The 21,137-nt window shown below is 46.3% G+C and overlaps 1 protein-coding gene across 1 annotated transcript in view; it reads right to left on the bottom strand.

Moving 5' to 3' along the window:
• Positions 1-21,137, bottom strand: part of BICDL1 (BICD family like cargo adaptor 1) — a 48,646-nt gene that overhangs the window by 3,700 nt on the left and 23,809 nt on the right. The window contains exons 3-10 of the mRNA XM_075769274.1: positions 12,019-12,135; positions 11,313-11,324; positions 9,791-9,937; positions 8,622-8,801; positions 8,106-8,324; positions 6,866-7,009; positions 3,545-3,675; positions 803-923 (exon numbers count right to left, since the gene is read on the bottom strand). Coding sequence (XP_075625389.1) covers positions 803-923; positions 3,545-3,675; positions 6,866-7,009; positions 8,106-8,324; positions 8,622-8,801; positions 9,791-9,937; positions 11,313-11,324; positions 12,019-12,135 — 1,071 coding nt within the window. The remainder of the gene's footprint in view (positions 1-802; positions 924-3,544; positions 3,676-6,865; positions 7,010-8,105; positions 8,325-8,621; positions 8,802-9,790; positions 9,938-11,312; positions 11,325-12,018; positions 12,136-21,137) is intronic.

Here is a 21,137-nt window from a genome sequence, read left to right on the forward strand (position 1 = left end):
GTTTCTATCGGTCAGGCCGGTTGTTAGTAGAGTTGGGGTCTTGCATGGTCTGCAACAAATTAGTATAACTGGCCCAGACCTTTTCTCTTGTATCTGCTTGTTTTCTACTAAAGTAGCCCTCCCGCAGTGCTAGTTTCTGGGAGGAGACAGCTTTGTCTGCTTTTGAGGGCTCTCTGCCTTTACATGGGTTTTTCCCCACTGACCCCAAGTTGAGTATCTTCAGGGCACCTGCTGAATTGCCATGGATTTGGGTTTTTTTTACCTGGGTGGAGAGCTGGGATTTTAGCTTCTCCATCTTGCCAGATCTTCTGAGCTGATGAAAACAGTGCAGCTATACAGCAAAACAATTGTCACAACCTCCCCGGCTCCCGCTTTTCTGCTCCATTATGGAAATGCAAGGATGTGCTGTGCCCATGGGTCCCCAAGGCTGTGCCTGCCCAGGGACATCTGCATGGACACCTTCCCTCCCCAATCCACAGCAGGTTACTCTGCAAAGTGTATGTTACCCATGCTGCATGCAGCCACGAGATACAGTTTGTTTCTCCATTTTAAATGGGTATTCCTGTATGCTTAATTAACAGCTCACAGCTGAAAGGCTTTGAGCAGGGGAGAGCTGTGTTTCAACCCCCTGAGCACCACTGCATCACTGGCTCCTGCAGAGCCAAAAGCAAACACTCCTGTGTGTGGGCACTTGGGCTGAGAATGCAGCAAACCCACAGGGAGGAGGGAAAAATCACCCAAAGGTGCCTCCTGGGCTGTGTGCCACCCAGACCCTGCCCTGTGGTGACCGGGGGCTGCTCACCTGCCAGGCCTCCAGCTGCTGCGAGAGGTTCACCTTCTGCTGGATGGCGTCCAGCAGCTGGCTGTTGAGGGACATCATGTCGATCTTGCACTTGGCTAGCTCCACCTCCACTGCGTTCTTCCTGGGGGTGAGAGCGAGAAATTGGGGCATGTGACTTTTTCTTTTTTTATTTTAAAGGAAGTGTTAAATGCATCCTTGAGAAGTCAACAATTTCTTTCATTGGCAAGTCCCCAAATCCTAAGCTGTTCATCTCTGTTGTATTCTGGACAATCTATTCATCTGAAGAGTGGGACAGAACTGTAGACATCATTACTATAAAAACAGCAGATTTATGGTAAGCACACTATGAAGGATACAAAAAGATATTCAGATGCACTGCTGTGTAAGATAATATAGTATGCCTGGATAATGTGCAGGATCTGCCATTAAAAATGGAGATCTAAACCGAGGTAGAATCCACATATAAATATTTTTTCCATTTCTTCTGTTTACTAATGCATAGAAAAGGAATGGTATGTGCTAAAAACCAAATGATTTGTGTCTGATCACCTGATCAGTAAGTTGCAATATAAACCAAACAAAAAAAATCTCAAGGAGTACAACTCTGTTTTCTGTTTGGACTTGGACTGAAGGAAGGCAGAAATGAAGGAAGAAAGTTTATCACAGCATATGCTTTTTAGGAATGACAAGCTGTTAAAATTGTTTGAATTAAATGTTATGCTTTAAGGAAAGCTCCTAATTTCAATGGGGTTGTGCTGGCCCTTGGGAAAACCACTGCTGCATTTCTTTCTGGGCATTTGGTGGCCACCAGGCATATTATGCCATGGCCAAGGTTGCCTAAAAGGCCCCGAGTGCTCAGTGGCTGAGCTGTTCCAGCTGCTACTGGCTAGTAGAAAGGAATTGTCCTCTAGGAAGGAGCAATCTCCTAAGCTGCCCAAGCTGGGAAATGCCGCTCACAGTGCTGGAAGCACACAGGTGAGCACAAAACTTAAATTTTCAATTAACTGCTGTGTGATGGGAAACTGTAACATGACTTGCTGGGAAACATCTTTCCTTGCAAACATTTTCGGGAGAAATAATTGCATCTTATTAACTGCAGCTAATTCATCACCTCCTAATAGCTCCCTTGTGCTCCCCTGCAGAAGAGCAATTTGGGAATTTGTGTTTATATTCCAGGTAGTGGTTGCTTAACACCTCCTATTACAGGATCCTATTTTCTTATTGCTTCCCGTGTTGCTAAACTTCAGCTTCAAGCTAAAAATTTTCCATGCCAGATGTCTGCCTCAGGCAGTGATTTTATTTCTGTTCAGAGTTAGGGGGTTTTTTTGGGAGGACTTCAACAAAAGTGGCTTAACCCTTGAGGTGCAACGTGGGAAGCATATCATGAGCCTCCCAGGAGGCTCACTGCCTGGGAGCAGCCTGTTCGGTCTGTGGAGGGATGCTTTCATTTCTAGCAACAAGATGCTCTTGTCTGCTTTCACTTGTAACCACTTTCTGCTCGTTAATCAGCCGCCACTCACCCATGCACACTTGTCACGTCCCCCTTTCTCTGGGCTCCTGCTGCTGCAGGACAGTCAGCCGTAAATATTAGTGCTTTGTCCCAGCAGGGTCATTAACCGCTGTGGAGAAGCTGTACCCTTCCACTCCTGGCTGTGGGTCTGAGGACCTTAAATAGCCTTTTGTTGTGAAGCTCCCCATTGCTGCTCGGATATTACCAAGGGATTTATCGCGGCAGCAGCGTGTTGCCATAGCCACAGCAGAACCAGCAACCCACACGCACTGGAAATGTCAGAACCACCTCTCTTGCACCCGGCAGTGCAGCTGGGATGCTCCTGATTTCTGCCAACAGATGGAGGTGTTACAGAGGACAGCGATGGGAATTTGGTAGCTGGCTACCCGGGCAAGAGCAGCACGGATGATTGGGTCACTTAAAAAAGATGAAGGGACTGTGCATGCTGATTTAGCTCCCCACATCCTCAGAGGTGCAATGCTCTTCTCTCTTGCTGAGGGCTTCAGTATTAAGCATTTCCATAAGGAGGTGGACTTGTGGTGTTCTGGCCCATCTGCTTATTGAAGAGATTATCAGATGTATCCTTTCTTCCTAGAGCATGGGGGGTGTGAATGTTTCTGCCCCTCTCCTTGGGGCAAAGAGTGCTTGGGGCAGGGGTAGCAAAACTGCACAGGTCTGCAAGGAGGATGGGGAAAATAGTCAAAACAGTGGGAGAATCCTGACAGGAGAAATAGAGAATTACAGAACTGGAGATGCAAAAAAGACTCTGGAACAGGAAAGGAAAGTGAGTGACCAGAGAAATGATTCAGGGAAGAAGCCCAGGCAGGGCTGTAATGGGGATGGGCAGGAAAGCAGGATTCTGTGTGTGGAAGAGCCAAAGAAGGAAAATATGACAGATAAGGTAGACCTAGTGTTTCCATTTGGTTTCCTGAAATCCTCTCCTCATTGCTGTGACTCAGACCAGCACTAGGGATGGCAAAAACATGGTTCATAGCATCCTCCTAAATGCTCCAATCCTGCCATGGGGCATCTCTGGAAATCAGCATCTCCTGCCCTGCTCTGAAGCTCCTGGCAGCATCTCCCAATGCCAGCAAAGCCAAGATTCACTCCATAGCTTTGTAACAGCTACTGAAATTCATGAAGGGTGGGAAAAACCCACCCTGGAGGCATCTCCTGCTAAGGCACTCCATAACTGCTAACCCAGCCTGGCTTTGGCTGTTCATACCACTTACTTGGCAATGGCCTCATCTCGGTCCCTGATGGCCTGCAGGAGCCGTTCACTTATCTCCTTGTCTTCGGCAGCTCCTCGCAGCCGGTCCCGTTCCTCCTTCAGTGTCGTCATTTCCACGCTCAGCAGTGTGACCTGTGGGCAGAGAGAAGGCATGAAACCCAGGGTTGCTCAGACAAATTTGGGGTGAAAAAAAGCCACATGGTCCAACCTGGAGGCTGACCTACTCTGCTTGTAGGAGAAGCTGTGTCTGCTGGGAGGGGGCTGTTAGTGCTGGTGCAACCCCCCCCCTGAAATGTGCCAGTTCACCTTGGGATGCTGACAGTGCTGGTTTGAGCAAAATGAGTCACCAGGACAGCCTCAGTAACGTGCAGCAGTGGCACTGAAAGCTGTGTGGGGCAGGATCCACCTGCAATTTTGCTGTCCCAATGGCTTTAAACCAACTATGGCATTAGTGCTGAAATATTGCTCCTCTCCAAGTGGTTTGTCTTGTGCATGCATTCTCTGAATCTTCCTGTTGTATGCTGATCTTTTCAGGGTTAAATTATTGCAAACATCATTTAGCGGCAAGTAAGATTTTTTTAGGGGAGCGTCTCTTTAAGTAGTATGAAGCTGAAGACAAAGGATGTGAAAATTCCCTTTCACGCTATGGAAGGTGTTACTGGCATATCTTACAATTTTAATTAGACTTTAAAAAATGTGCAGAGTCTTAAATAGTCTGAGAAATGATATATCATTTTGGTCCTGTGCAGAGTGAGTTAATAGGGTGTGAAATCATGCAAGGATTGCATTAGCACAGCTTTGCAATATTTCATACACGTTTAATTTCTTTGTCTAGGGCACACACATGCTCTGTTATGCTATTCCACCACCTGGAAACCCTTCCAGTGTTTGACCCACCTCCTTTCTCTAAATGCAGCTCAGTAGTGCTTGAATCCTCAAAGAAATCTTTAAATAGAGGGCAGACAGTCAAAAAGGGCTCATCACATCAACGGCGTGGGAGGATCTGCTGTTAGCACGGCATGGCTGGGTTGGGGGAGAGGAGGGTGCGAACGCGCCCTGTCTGTGTGCAGGGGCTCCCTGCTGTGTGCTGGGGCTGCCAGGGAATCGGGGAGCTCTGCCTGAGCCATGCCCTCCCACAGCCCAGCACGGGATGCACCTCAGAGCAATGACGTGAGAGTAGGGGTGGGAGCTATGTGAAAGGTGTGGAGTGCTTCTGCTGAAGTCCCAGAGGACAGTGGATCAAGAGGCTCAAAAAACTGCATTTGGCGATAGTTTTGGGGTTTTAACTGTTTTTGTCTGCGTTTCAGGTAAGAATGCGATGCCACAGTAGGAGGAAATGGACCAGGCAGAAGGTGTGAAACCGCTTTCCAGTGTAGACAATGTCCAGGGCGATTCCTGTCTCCACCAGCTCACCTTGCTCTCAGGCAGGAGCAATGAATATGTGTGGTGCTACGAGGTCCCAAAAATTGTTTAGGAAGAGTTCCCCTTTCTTTGTATCAATGTCAGTGACAGCATAGAGGGATGTGGAGGTGGCAAAGCACTGCTGCCCGGGGTGGACCAGACTTGCATGTGCATTGATTTTCTTTAGTGCTGAACTGAAGACAATGTTGCATCTTCTATGGGAGATGAGAATAATTATTAACCTTGAGCAAGTGTGAGGCTGGTTTATGGGGAAAAGCTGTGGGAGATGTGTACTTGCTGTGTGAGGCTGGAGTGCTTTTCCAAGAGCTACGTCTGCTGCATTTGTAGTAATGCCCCATCTTTCTCCATATAAGACAGAAGTGTGAGAAGAAACTAGAACTGCAGTCTTCCCTTTGCTCGCTAACTATTCAGAGCTTTGGTAGTCAGGGATGCCTAAAAGCAGAGATGGGGTTCCAAACTTGCAATCCAGGGTGAGTCCTCTGGTCCTTCCTGGCTTGGGAGTTTGGGGAAACAAGCCACAGCAAAGAACAACCAACTGCTGCTCCCTCCTGGCATCCTGTCAAGGCCTCTTGTGCCCAGGAGCAGTTGTAAGGAGGTGCTGCATCCAGACAAGCAGGCTGGTGTATGGATGATCACTTAAAATCTGTGAAGAAGCCTCTAATGGTCTCTGTCAGCACGGCCAGAGGAGTGTCTGGGCTCATGTCTCACTGAGGGCAGAAGTTTGGACTCTTGAAGGTGTCTCTTGTGGTGGCCACATTGCTGAGAGGAGCAATCCTTGGGGAAGGACAGGTGCCAGGGGTGCTCCCTCGCTGCGGTCTGCCTCTGATCAGCTACTTTGTCAGCAAGTTCATTTCCCACCCTCGTACACATACAGCTATCACTGCCAGGGGTATTTAATGATGCTGTCTTTTTTTTTTTTTCTTCAGGTCCATGGTGGGAGCTCCCATAGCCCTACGCAAGGCTGTCAGACCCCAGGTTGTGCTGAGTTTCTGAACAAGGATGTGTTTCTCCAAAGGGCTATGGTGAAAGTGCAATACAGCACTGCTGGCAAGACCAGCCAAGGGTGTTAATCCCATTCCCTGCTTCAATGCAGTTGGTGCTGCACAAGCAGCTGTGCTAAAGGCTGCTTCTGCTGTAGCCTCCAAATCCCCTCCAGTGTTTGGAGACTTGTCCCATAGAGACAGGGATTGCAGAGCATCCCCTTGAGCACCTGTCTCCATTTGCTGCTTTTGGCATAGTACCTCAGACACAGACAATGCTACGTTCAGCGTGGATGCAGTGTGATTCTGTGCTTTGGATGTGGTGTTGGTTTTGGGGTTGGATCATTCATTGCTGTTGAGATTGTCTTAGCCAGTCCTGGGGTGCTGCCTGGTGCCAGGTTGGCTGTGATAAGATTTTCTAGGTTTGCATTTATGAGGGTTTTGTGATGCTGCTGTGGAAGGGGACAAACCTTGTGCCATGCACAGCAGAGCAGCACCTGATGTTTTGTCCATCCAGTGGTTGCACATACCCTTTACGAGGGCTTAGTGCAAGCAAGATGGGGCAGAGTGGATACCTATGGGTTTCCAGTACCTCGTATCAAGCAGCCTTGTACTTTGGGGTCTTCTGCTGAGAAGAATTAAAGCAAGACATACATGTGGGCTGAAAACCATATTGGGGGAAAGGTTTAAAGGAAGTTTGGCTGCTTGAGATGATGTCTGGCAACTTCTCAAAAACTCAGACCCTAAATGCATGAAGCCTCCGCACTGGGTTTAACAAGGTCTCCCTCATCCAACCGTAGCTGGGTGTGGTGCAAATCCTCCTGGGTTATTTATCATGTTGATCTCTTCTGCGGAAGGCATGTTTTGGAGGACGAACACCGGTGTTACAAGACCACATGTAAAGTGTGGGAATTGCTAACCTGGCTGTGCAGTCGCTGCAGCTCCTCCAAACTCTGCCTCAGTTTCCCCCGTTCTCCCTCCATTAATTCCCTCAGGGCTCGTGAATCCTCACTTGTTCGCCTGATCTGTTCCTCTAAGGTGTCATCGTCGCTTCGTCGAGAGCTCTGAGAGTGGAAGAAAAATCTCTTGCTCAGATTTCACTTTTAAAAGGTAATTGCATTAATTTTATACTGGTTTGGGATGGGGGTACTCAAGAAAGAAGAACAAAGTGTGAATGTGAATTTGGCAGAGTTTCGGTTTTGTTCCTGTCTACCTCCACAGTGGAAACATGCTTAGCCAAGGGTAGTGCTTCTACACATGATAACAAGAGCATGCAGACATGTTCTCACCTTAGCATAAACCATATTTACAGAGATCTAGTGACCACTTGGTAAAACATGGTTATAGTTTCTGTGTTTGTAGTCCTTTTACAGAAATGTCTATTTTTTTATTTAACAAATATGACTTCATCTCTGTGCTCAACCTTCTTACTAGCTGCTACAGGTACTGAAACGAGGAAGGTGAGTATTCCCGTGTGGGTCTGTAGTTGCAGGGTCTGCATCATCTTCCTCACCATGGCGTCTCAAATAAATAAGTCATACTGGCAATGCAACCAGCTCATGGGTGATGGAAATAGGCCTGATTTCAGCCATTGCAAAAAATGTGTTTTCTTGTAATTCTGCACTCCTGTGAACGCTGAGTGGTCCTCCACACCGTCCCCTGCTCCGCAGCAGCCCTGGGACCATACCCCACAGACACCATCTTGTGTCAGCAAAACCCTCCACCTGTCAATGGACTCGAGTCTGGCAGCTCTTGCCAAGACGTTCGTACCGAGTGACAATTGGCAGGGACAGAATCTACCCACATAGGGGTTATGATGTTTTTGTGATACTATTGCTAATAAAGCAAGGTTAGGAAAATCCTAAGAGAGAGAACTGAACTGTGATGTATAATGACTCTCAGACCAATGATGGTTGCTTGAGCTTGAAACTTATGGTCGTCTGACCACTGCAGGCTGAAACCCCACGTACTGGCTTGGATCTTGGCTGACCATTTGAAACACATGGAGCAAGCTGTGCATTGCGACAGCCCATCTCTGTGAGCCAAAGAGGTTTTCTCACAGACCAAGGACTTCAGGATCCAGCGGAAACCTGCAGCAAGCTCTGTCACCTGGGCAAGGGGATATCCACAAGCCAAGGCTTCTCCATGCCACCAACTTACCGTGGAGTCTGCCCCATCCAGCACATTTTGTATCAGTCTTTTCAGCTCACTGAGAGCTGCCCGTAGGCTGCCGGCTGGGACATCTTTGGCTGATGAGGTTTCTGAAGACTCATCCATGGAGGAGTCCGTAGAGACTGCTGAGTCTGCACTGTCGTTTCCTCTGAGATGGGAGCAGAGATATCGCACTTGGCAATATGCTTCCCAGAGCTGTAGCCTCAGCTGGAACAAGAGAGACTGACATTAGTCTGGGACATCAAGGCCATGGAGATTCTCCTTCCAGGTGAAGTGAGGCATGTGATTGCCAAACCTCACAAATATTTGTCTAGCTTGCTCTGTTGGTTTTGAAATGGATGCAGAGGTTTACTTTTATATGGTCAAAAGAGTGTTGATACCAGAGTTGAGACCACAACCCCAATTTTCTAGCTCTTGGTTCTGCTCCAAATTCAGATCAAATGCACTAAATTCCCTCTCCCTCTGGGGCTTGTCACAGAGGTCCAGGGGCTGGAGGGCAAATACCTGTTCTCGTTCTTGTTCCAGTTCCTCTGCCTCCATGCTCTGCTCTATCTCAGATAGCAGGGACGTGCTGGTTGTGTTCAAATTTTGGAGACTTCTCTCCTCACTGAGCTCTTCTACCTTCCCCTGCAGTTGCCGGTAGGACAGCCGCACCTCCTGGAGCTCCAGCTGGCTTTGGTGCAGCTTGCAAAGAAAATCAAGGAATTTGTCAAGGAAGCCAGAAAAAAAAATATTAGTGGAGGTGATATGAACTGGATGAATCTCCTGGTTTGTGAAGGAACTGAGAGGGAGGAATGGGTGTCATGAAAGAGGATTTCCAGCCAGCAGGAAAGTACTCTTGGCTGGTATTGCTATTTATTGGAGCTTAATAATCTCTAAATGTCATTAGACACTGTTTAGACTCCAGAATATCCTGAAAGATAAAAATAGCAGGTTAATCAGCACTAAAATGAGGAATATTGTGAAGAAGTTGGAACTCAGGTAAAAACATTTGCTGAAAACAACACAGCAGGAAGTGAATCCAAAAAGAAAAGTAATAAAGACATATTTTTAAAAGATCTACACACATATATAAAAGGGGGGGGGGGGGCAGGGAGATTCAGGGCTGTCTTGGAGAGCTGGGGATCCAGTGGTTGTCAATCCACAGAAGAGAAATGGAAAAATCTTGCTCTCTACTAAGATGCCTGAAGCCACAGAGGTGCCAGCTTGTTCTTCGGGGAGTGACATTTGGTGACATACAGCTGTGAACACCATGGGGCTTGTCGAGAAACCATCTGAGTAGTGAGGGCTATGAGGCCAGTTACTGCCCTCTGGGACAACTGGATCTAAAGAAGCCCCTTCTGAAGCCAATTCTACTATTAAAAAATTAGGTAAAATGAACTGTAACCAGAGTTCTCTCCTTCTTTTTACATTTACCTCATTTCCTTAGCACCCTGTCCCACTCCCTTGCTCAGATCTCCCTCCCAAGTTGTTCTTTGCTGTCAAGATGCCCCATTGCAGCTTCTGTTATCTGTCCCTATGGAGAACACCCAGGACCTTGCTTGCTGCCATGCTTACAGAGCCATTTTATTCTTCCAGTTGTTTTGTATCCCAGTTCCTGATTATCTTCCCAGTCAATTTTACCCCAAAGCATGTCTTTTACTCCATTTCCCCCCTCTTCCCTGCCTTCTCACCTGCAGGTCCTTGTCATGGCTTTGTCTCTCCAGGATGAGGACTCGGTCCTGCAACTCCTCCACAGTTCCCTGGAGCAGGTCGTTCTCCTCCATCATGGCACTAAGGCGATGTTCCAGCTCTCGCTTTCTGTCCGTCAGCATTTTGATCTGCGGAGGAAAGAGAGGCAGCGTCAGACCCTGCACTTTCCAGGGAGCAGAGAGGAGGGAAATCACACTCCCAAGAGAGAAATGAAACAGCAAAAAGCAAAAGTATGCACATATTATGTACCTGTATGAAAGAAACTCTGTCTCTGTGTGTGGTTTAAAGCTTAGGGAGGCTCTCAAAGGAAATTCCTCCTTCCCTAGTCTGCAGGGGCAGCTCCAAAGGGGCTGGGTGTGCATTGGCAGGAGGCCAGGGAGCAGGCAGAACTGTCCAAACAGATTAAGCGGAGACCAGCCCTGCCCACCCCTTGTACTTTAAAATCTGCCAAAACTGAGCAAAACTAGTCATTCTTCCTGGCTGGTCCCTGACTGAGCATGGTGGCATTTTCTCCTGTATGGCTGGTGGAGACCACAGGGTGAGCCTGTGGGATCCTGCTTCCCTCAGGGCTGTGCCACAGCACTCCCCGTACGCTTTTCTTAATTGCTGCATGTTCGCCAGGGCCTCACCAGGGATTTTTCTGTCTTTTCACTTGTGAAGACTCCTTTCTATGCCATACTTATTTTTAGTCTCCCAGTGATCAGTCGCGTTTAAAATTGGTTCATTTCTTTTAATTGACAAAGGCAGGGATTTCAGGTGAAGAGGGACAATGTGCCAAGCAAAACCTCTGTGATTCAGTTAGCTGGGAACAGTGCACAGGATGAATCAGCACTAGCCAAGGTCACTTCTCGTTTAACCAAAAAAAAAAAAAAAAAAGGAGCCTTTTCCCAGATCAGTACATATAGGACCTCTGGGAAGTGGGTATGCTGTTTAGCAGTCCAGTATAACCCTAAATATTCCCTATGGCCTCCTTTCAATTCACAGACCATAGACAAATTCAACAACTTGCCACTGCTTTCTTGGCCTCTTTGGGACCTTGTCTCTTTGCTGCTTTCCAGATTGCTGGAAGGATTGGCTGCGTGAAGGAATATTAGCAGCGTGTGAACTTGCTATTTCTGTAGGGTAAAGGCTGCTGTAGGTATTAGAAAGCTGCTCTTAGGTGACTAATGGTTTCTGAGATGTCTCTTCCCACCACCATCATGATTTGCGTGGGTTGGAGAAAAGGGATGCGAGAAAAAATAAGCGGTATAATACAGAGATTGTATCAAGAGTTCTTCTTTGGTATCCAAACTAGTAACGAACACCCTGTGAATGACAGTGTAACAGAAAAAACATTGCTTTGCTGTAGGCCCTGGACCATGGGAAGGGCACAGGGGGAAAGGGATTTGGAAAGCAAGAGACAGGAAGGAGGCGAGAAGGCAAGGTGAGGCATGCACAGTGGCAGGCATGCATGGTGGCAGCAATGCATGCGCGGGCAAACCCTTTCCGAGCCTCCATACTTACTTCAAGGACCTGCTGCTCCACACCAAGGGGAGGGGAAGAAAAGGCGAGGGACCAGCAGGGAGCAGGTAGGAGCAGGAGAAAAGAAGAAATTGAGACATTTTAGGAAAAGCTCTTCCAGACAGCTTATAAATTCAAAAAAGCGATAGGGTAGTAGAACTGGACATCATCTACCCCTCTGGTTCCTGCCTGTGTTGTCTCCAGTGACCCCCATCAGGGAAGGGAAGAGAAAGGAGTGTAATATCATTCATGCTAATGTACCAGATTTACAACAAGCAGGGACTCCTTGCTTTCTCATGTGCATGGCTCAGAGGCGGGAGAGGATTGCTGCTTTCTTTGCAAGCATGAGAAACTGAAAAAAAACCCTTGCAGCCCTTCCCACCATGCCCCAGAGTTTAATCTGTACTGGGCAGCAGCCCCTCAAGAGCACAGCCATGGTTTAGCTCCTGGAAGTTCCTTCTCATCTGTTCATTTTGCAGCTGTGCTTGTGGCCAAGGCAGTGGTGAAAGCTGACCTTGCCACCCCAGCCAGCTCTGGGTTGCAGCAAAAATCCTCACTTGGGGGAGTGCTCAGCCCCACACTTACCATCTTTCTCTTTGTTTGCTCCAAGCAGCAGATTTTGTTTACTCATTTCAGAAGGGATCATTATAGAAATTAAAACAGTCCTGGCCACCTTTTGCAGGAGCAAGGTTGAGCATGGGTGACTCACCTCGGCCTGGAGGCTCTCAAGCCGCACGATGTGTTGGCTGCTGGAGGAATTTTTCTCCCGAAAGTCCTCCCGGAGGGTGTGGACCTGCAGGGAGAGCTGCCGCTCCACCTCCGACGCCTGCAAGGAGACACCAGCTGGTGTTACCCCAGGGGGTCGTCCCATAGACAGAAAGCAGTTGTATCCTTCTGCACATGGGAAGATCTGCCCCAGCGTGATTTCTGCACAAGCCCTAGTTTTGGCAGAAACTCTGAAGCCTGCAGTTTGGATGAGGAAAAAGCAAATCCTGGATGGACATTGAGGAAAGCAGCCATTTAGACCATGTTGATTTTCCCTTGGGGCAGCCAAAGGGACATAGCCCATAACTTTCTTCCATTGCAAAATAGCATGACAACTCCCGTGCCCTACAGAGAATTTAGTTTTCCTCAAAAATAGTAGCCTGACTGGGGTAGAGGAGGAAACCAAGCCAATCGCAAAGGCTGAGGGGAGGCAATCTCCACAGACCCCAAGAAACACTGCTATTAAATTTACACTTTCTAAACCTCTGTACATCTTTGGCACAGCTCTAAAATAACATGTGCTCTTTGCCTCTGATTTCTGGCTCCTGTCAGGGCCAGACGGAGAAGCATCCGCTCCACATGACTGTCGGTGCAGGATCGCTGGGCTTGGCCCTCTTTCCCATTTCGAAGGAGGGATGCCCCATTTACGCGGGGTGGTTTGAGGCCAGTGGTAAGGCCATTCCTACCTGCAGGATCCAGGCTGCAGACAGCCTGTATAAATGGCAGCTTAGAGATATTAACTACTCTCCAAACAGCTTTATGGCTGATTTTTACATGGTGAACACACTTGTTTAGGCTTGTAAGAGAACATAAGGTTTATATGACAAATCCCTAATGAGACAGCACAAATGGATGGTTTTCTATTTAATTAGCCTCCATCAGGTTCCATTACACTTAGGCACAGACCTCCCCCTCCGGCAGATTAGCTGGAAGTGAACTGATCCCCCTCAAGAGGTGGCATTGGCGTCCTGCTCAGGGCACAGGCAGAGCTGTATGTCCAATGGCAAATGCCATCAGTGGCCACAATGTCTTAGACAGGGACATGAGCTGGGAGGGAGGGGTGGGGGCAAGAGGGGAAACCCCACACTGGGGTCAGCAGCTGTGGGCAGGTCTGTGAGTGTATTCTTATGTCTGGCAAATGCAGGACAGGATTTGACCCAGGGTGCTCTGGCTGGCAGGGAGCCCAAGGCAGCAGCTCCACCAAAGGGTGCAATGACTTTTCTCTAGCAGCTTGTGACCTGAGGAATGAGGCCACAGACCCAGCCCGAGCTGCCCACAAAAGCAACACTACCCCCTTTTAAAAATGGTCCCTTATTTTGCACAGTCTGCAGCAAAATAATCCAAATCAGAGGTAAAAGGCTGTTCCAGCTCCATCAAGTGGAGGAAACTATAGCTGCCCCAACATTGCTTGCTTGCAGGGGCAGCAGAAAACAAAAGCGTGGCCACTGAAATCAGCCAGGCTCTGACCACTGGCTTCTGGAATGAGAAATGGTTTCCAACAATAAGAAATAATCTTGTCTAGCTATTGGTTTTTAGTTCCCTTCTTATCCTGGGTTAGCATAACTGGTCTTTTCTCCTTCTTTGAAGCCTCACATGAGAGGCCTTTGCATATCACCCTCACCTCATTTATTTAATAAAGCTTCCTTGCACAGGCAGAGTACACAAAATATAATGATAGCATAGCACTATAGGAAAGGGTTGGTTATTTTTCTTCCCTTAAGCAGCTATAGATTTCAAAGCATCCTGAGCAGCTATTAATTGGTGACACTAAAGAAGATAGATGGATTGTGCTTTTTTTGAATGATTCACTTGCTTTTGTTAAGACTGCTGAAACATCTTCATGCTGAAATATTCCACAGGAGCTATCAAGGATGAAAAAGCACCAGATGAAAAGCACCGAAGGATTTTGCTTGCAAGATGCTGACCACACTCCCAAGGAGCACAAGTGGTACCAGATGAGACGACACACCAGTATTTAATAGTTAACTGTATAACATAATTTATATGCTAGAACAATTCTATGTACAGACAGTGCAAATGTACAATATAGCAGTAAGAAACAAGGGAGTGTTAATGGCATTGTAAAAATCCCTGGTAAGACAATATATAGCTGCTGCTGCTAGTTCTGGTCCCCATGCTCAGACTGGGGCAGGTGAAGGAATGGGCTGCGAGGGTGATCCAGATCGTGGAAAGTCTGTTATATGAAAGGACACTAAAAAAAGGATAGCTTGTTTTATCTCATGCAATGAATGCTGAGAGAGGACTCCCTATAAATACATCACGGATAAGCACACAGAAGGGAGAAGTGCTATTTAGGGAGAAGCACAATTTTGGCAGAAAAAATGATGTGAATAAACTGGATAAGAGTATATTGAGGCTGGGAATAGGAAGATTTCTACATTTCCAAGGAGCTGCAGTAGGATTCCTCCTCCTGCACCATTACAGTAGGAGAAATGGCGGCAAAAATTAATTTTGTGACGGAGCTGGATCACTTTATCATGCAGTTTCTTTCAGAAGGCTGCCTATGACAGAAGGGAAATGAATTGACCTCAAAGGTCCTTTCTGGTACTAGACTGCTTGCAGGACTGTAAGGTTTGTATTCACCAGCTTTAAATAATCGTCTAGAATTTATCTACTTGCTGCTCAGCTTACATGCTCACACATCTTATTCCTGCAGTTACAGCCCACATGGAGGGAAGAAAGGACTCACCTATTGTTAGCATTTAGGGCCCTAATGCAAACAGGATGTTACGGTGTCACCTCAGTGTACACCATTCACATCCTATCTTATGCAGCAGGGAAAAGTAAAAATAATAGTATCTTTAGACTCATACTGTGCAGAATACTCTCTCTGACCAGACTTTTAACAGAAGTAAACAGAAATGACTGTATCACGTTTCCCTCCAGAGGTGAACGAGGAAAAGTCATCGTCCAGTTCTTCTAGACAGAGAAATGGCTCATACCTTTAGTCTCACCTTTGCAAAGATTTGATTTTTCATAGACGTGAGACAAAGCCTTCTGAGCTGTGCTCTGGTCATGGAAACCCCCTTTTCATGCTACATTTGTTTCAGTGGTTATTAATACTGCTGCTAAACTACCCTTTCTAATTGATCATAAAGTCTAGATTTTAACATAAATTTGCATTATTTTATGGAAAGCCGCCTTGACAGTGTACAGTATTTGTCAGTCTTTATGGTGTATTTTCATATGGTGTCTGCTTAGGTTCTCCACACTGCTGTACATGTGTGCACATGTACATGTGTGTTTTAAACCATGAGCTTACTAGTGATTACTTGTAACATGCTCTTTTACTTAGTGTCATCAGAAGATGTAACCTTCTATCTACATTTTCCCTTTATTGCTCAAATAAGCTATGTCTTTTGTTGAATTGAAGTTTCTTCTGCCTCAGCCAGACTGGCTGTACTCTCATTATGCAAACTGTAGTGCTTTCTCTTCCCCGTCAGTGTTTTCCTAAACATTAAAAGCTAAAACCTTTTGTGGTTATGTCAATCATTTAGCGATGCACTGATTTTGCTAGAGAGAAGTAATACTCTTTCCAGAAAGGCAGACATGTATCGCCCAACATCATAGCTTTGCTCTGTAGTTAAGAAAGAATTAATTTCCTGGGTATAGGCAAATTAGTCAACACAGCCACCAGGCAGTTTGAAACATATCTGCAAAAGTGTAGACATCAATTCACAATTAGATATATTCAATCAACTATGAGATTTGTTTTCTGGACTTCAGGCAAGGTTTAGATGAGATTTGGGCAGTGCAAAAAGAAAGGAAGAGCAGGAGGACATTTTGGCCTCTGCTCTAATTAAGGGCTTTTTTTTCATTGCAAACCTGATTAAGTTTCTCTCGTGATTAATTCTGAAGTGCTAAAATACACAAAACTGTGTAGATATTTGGCAGAAAAATATGGCTTTCCAGCTACAATAACTCTCTGAGGTTTAACATCTGGGATATATGAGCAATATATAAATTAATGTAAACAAATGGGAGCACTGATGCTCCTGTGAAGAGGGGATCTTTGAAAAGTTTGGGATGGACTGTGAGAAATGAATGGCCTGTAGATTAGTCTCACTCAAAGAAAACCCTCTTTTGGGGGAAGATTTACTAAATAAAACAAACTGCATATAAAATATCCAGCTATAAGCCATGTCATAAAGAAAAGGAGAATGGAAAAAGTTTAATAGGCTGTAGCTGGGGGAAGAAATGAATGTTTCCGTATGATTTACTTCTACTAATAAGAAGATTCAAATTTAACAAAAGATACTGAAGATTTACTTGCCTAAAATAGCTAAGAAAGAGAAGTCCTAATTAGTGCTAAATTTGTAACATTCAGGAGAGCGTGTTACCCCTTTTATTAATTTGCTAATAGCTGAGTTCAAGGGACTCCCCATTCCCACTGTGGTACCATTAACACTTCAAACCACTAATTGCTGCCTCCCCTGGCTTCAGGTTCCTGGATTCCCAGCTCTTCTCTGGGAGGAAAATATATTTGGCTACTGAAATGCAACCAAAGGAGGAAACAACAAACATCTTACTTTAGAATAATAATTTAAATTAATTAAATTAATTTTAAAAATACATTAATCTGGCTGCTGAGGGAAGCCTGAGAGGATTGGGATTGCTGCCCTGTCACCGCAGTCAGCACCCTGGCACCCCAATGCCCACCGGTAGTGGTGGGAAGCCTGGTTTCCTGGGCTAACCGACCTATGCCAAGAAAGTGGTGAGGCCATGGCTGTTTTCCAGCCCTTGGGACACTGGTGCTATAAGCAACCATCTATATTTTGCATATGTGGAGGTTGCCCAGTTTAGGAATCTTTAAGTTTTTTACTGAAGCTTTTAAATCAGGTCAACTTGAAATTATTATTTGAAGTATTATTCTATCCAGGAAAGCGCTTGTGTAAGAGAGGTGCTTGCTGTTCATCACCTTTTGAGGGCTCCAGTTTGCGTTTGTTGATTTACGTGCACAGAGGAGGGGTTCCCTGACAGATTGCCCCTGGGACACGGCACCCTCAGCCCTGTTATGGCAACGTCGCCACACGTGTGGAGAAGCGCAATGGCACTGTGGTGGGTTGGCCAGACAACCACCCAGCCACTCTTTCACTCCCCTTCCTCAACAAGACAGGGGAGAAAATAAGACGAAAGAGCTCATGGGTTGAGATAAAGACAGGGAGGTCATTTACCCTTAGAGGAATTTGAAGTAAAAACAGTGACTGAGAGACATAACAGACAAAGTTCAGACTGGCCACGGCCAGGGACTGGATTAATAGTGGGGATTTTTTTGCTGGGGCAAAGTGGTAAGAGATGAGGGATGGAGCTGTACTGCCTGTGTCTATTGGTCACCTTCCTGGTGTTGTGATGATGCCACTTCGATTTTGGCGCGAGGAGCTTTTTTTGTGGTTGATGTCGTCAATGAAGTTTGTGACGGGTGTGCGACGAGCGTGTATTTTAATGACAATTCTTAAATATGCGTTTCACTGAGGTGAGGGGTGGAATTTATTGAGGTGAGGTGCTCAGGCACTGGCAGTGGGGCTGAAGGGACCTCTCTAAGGAGAGGGCGGGGCGGCCCTGTGCAGGACAGAGCTGGTTCCAGCCGGTTCCACAACAGCTCCACTGCAGGGCGTGGCTGAGCCTGTCAGCGATGCCAGTGGCGCCTCTGGAAAAATGTGCTTAAGAAAGGACAAAAACTGGTCTGGCAGTGACAAGTGAGGTAAAAAGTCTGAGAAACAGCCCCATGAGCACCAAGGTTGGAGAAGGAGGAGGAGAGGGACCTGGCTAAGCCTTCTCCAGAGGACCTCTTCCCACCACTCCCCAGTGCAGCGCAGGACATTGGAGCAGGGGAGTGTTGTGCATCATGGTTGGGGTCAGTATCATCCCCATCTCTGCCAAATGATGTGGTGGGGCCGAATCCTCCTCCTCTTGCCTCACTCTGCTACTGCTCAGGTATGGAGAAATTTAACGACACAAAGTATGTAGCAGCTTGGTCCTGGTGTAAGAGCTGTCACGGCCTGGAGAATTTGTGTGAAAAAATGAGAATTCAGGAAATCTGCAATGCTTCCAAAATATTTTGGTTGTAAGCATCCAGCAGAGACTATTAACATTGATCCCATGGGATACTTTTAGAAAAAATGGATTTTTAAGACTGTAAAAGTGCTAGGTTATCAATATGTAATATATACCTATTAGATATCCAGTAGCTATAAGCAGACTGGCAGGTGTATTAAATACCAGTAGCCAGAGTATTTCTGCTCAGCTTTTGCAGGTAAGATTTACTTCCTAATGCATGTCTCTTTCTGCTCAGGAACCATCTCTGCAACCTGCCATAGCACCTGTCAGCTCACTCCCTAGTGTTCTTGGTTTTGAACCCCAGCTGACTGCTGCTTCGTTTAGGTAAGATCTGCGAGGCAGCCATGGTAGAGACATGCAGCATTCAGCCTGAAGGATCCGCACTGGGGCCTGGCGCTGAAGTAATGCATCTTACGTGAAATTGTGAGCTGCATGTGGCATACTGTCTCCCTGTCACCTTTTTCAGGCAAATTACTTCGTACCTGGCATTTGGTGCCTTTGTACCAACTTCACACTCAGCTACTTGCAATGTCTCCTCCTGGTTATTCCTTCTTTCTTCTTATTCAGAGGATCAAATAAAACCATATCTGCTTAGACAGAAAGGTTTAATTTTGTGGCACACTGCCTGACCTCCTTTGTTACAGCCGTACAAGTTGATGAGCCTTCCCGTCAGTGGGAAACAGGCTGCCATTGTAGAGCGCAGGCCAGCTAGATGGGTTGGGGGGTCCTATACCGGCAACAGAACGGGTAGACAAAAGAGGAAACAAATGAGCTTTTTTTTTGGCACAAAATGAACCTGTTAAGAAAAAAAGGAATCAAAGATCTAAAGGATGAGGATCCTTAACTGCCAAAAGAAGGAGTCTGAGTGATGGAGAAGCGGCACTGGTCCAAGACACATTACTGATGGGAAATGCCTCATAGCTGTAGCATTAAACCTACTCGGAGAGGATTCTGTGAGACAAAAGACACCAGTGGCATCTTCTGCTAAGATCTGCACTACTTCCACAATGGTGGTATTTTGGAAATATGATACTTTATTGCTTGTGTGAAAGTGAGAATTCTTTGCTGCAGATCTGTTTGTTCCCCTTTCCCTTCTGTAGGAGAAGTGAATACTTATAGCATGTCCTTTGACCTTACTCCTATTTACCTGAGTTTTTAAATAAAACAAGCCAAGAATGTGAGGAGTTTCCTCTCAACACAGCACAGTCATGCAGTGGGCTCTTGTGGACAGCAATGAGTTAATGCTGCATCAGCTCAGATACCTCACACCTGAGAGGCAGAGGCCAGTGGGGGAGCTGGCTATAAGGGAGGGCAGGGAGCAGCTGGGGTTTTTTTGTTTGTTTGTTTGTTTCTTTTCCTGTGTGGGGCTGGTCTTGCACCTACCCATTGAGTTGGAGAAGTGTTGGTAGAGTGGAGATGTTTAGTTCCTTGGTGGTAAACCTCCACAAAGTCTGAACCTGTTCAGCCTGAAGCTGGATTGCCTGTTTTGGGAAGTGAAGTGCTTGTGCTTGGCTGGCTTTGGTTGCTTCCCATGTTTCTTGTGGCTGGAGAGCTGGAAGTGCTGCTGGAGATAACTGCCTGGAGAGCTGGAAGTGCTGCTGGAGATAACTGCTGTTAACATTCAGGCACACTAAGGTCCTGCTACTTTTTTTCTTTCCAAGTGTCCTTGAAAAATCCTTTTAATAGAGATAGCGAACTTTTGCTGCATCACTAAGCAAAGCATGAAAGAGTAGATAGCCAGGGTTTTCCTGGCAATGTAATTGTTCTTTTTTTTCTTCCTATAAGGCTAGTTGATATATGAGAACCAGTCTGCAAGGCAAACATCTGAATGCTTTGGCAAAGAGCTTAGGGGAATGAATGCAAAATGGTGGTCTTCATCTTGTTTTTCAGTAAGTGCTAACTGTTTGGCTGAAGCCAAAACCCATTAGCTTAGGCTAAATCATCTTACAGGATTAGGAACTGCTGTTTAGAGCAGAAGCAAAGATAGTTGTGTGTCATATGGGGGCAACTCTAGCTGGGTGTAATGTCTCTAGGTTCATTGTTTGAATGAAACAGCTTCACAAGTGGATGTGGGTTATGCATGTGTTTTAGGAGGTGCTTAAACATGAGCCTCCCTTTTTTGAGGTTTATTCTTGACCTAAGCATTTGGCTCTTGTGGAGAGGAAAATAGAGTGTGTTCAAAAATGAGTCAGCCTGCTTCCTGTGGGAGGGACTGCCAGAGGCCCGCTGCTTTGAATGCTGCAATAAATTAGCACTGGAGATAACTCAGAGGACAAAGTGTGCCTGGAGGACATGCAATGCTAAGTAGTGTACGCAGTGGCTCTTGCTCTCTGTATGCAAATTCTGCTTGCAGAAGAAGTGTGGAAGATGAGACAGCCTTGCACAGTGGCTCCCAGGGGTGGTGTCTGTTGTAGGGCTCTGAATGAAGAGCTGAATATGGGGCTTGATGGCAGCAACTTGGCTCTTGGTTGTTGAGAAGGAATAGGGTAATAAAGTGTAACACCAACAGTCTCTTCTAGTTCTGCGTAGATGATGCATATGACCTTGAATGAAGTACTTGTTTCTCTGCACTTTAGTTACCTGTTTGCAAATGGAAGCAGAAAGGCTTATGGCTTAAATAATCAAGTCTGGTGATGCTAAAGTGGAGCTGAGGGGAACCACCACATTCATTTCAGTGGAGTGCAGTTTGGGTCCAGTGTGTTGCAAGGGCATCTGGGACCTTCAGGTTAAACAGTCTGTTCTCCCCCCACACCTGTGTGTGAGACTGCAGCTTCTGAAGTTTTGCCTTGGCCTAGCAGAGGGAAATGATACAGTTTGAAAGTTAGATGGTCATGTTTTGCATCAGTAAGTTCAGTGGTCTGTTCTCCTAGATAACTTCTAATGCATTTCTAATGCTTAATTTCCATGAATAAGTTATTTTTCCCTGACAAAAGGTGTATTTTATCTTGATGGAGCATTTTGGCCAAGTTACCTTTGATGTGGGTT

This window comes from Balearica regulorum, chromosome 17, assembly GCF_011004875.1.
Source record: "Balearica regulorum gibbericeps isolate bBalReg1 chromosome 17, bBalReg1.pri, whole genome shotgun sequence".
Lineage (NCBI taxonomy): Eukaryota > Metazoa > Chordata > Aves > Gruiformes > Gruidae > Balearica > Balearica regulorum.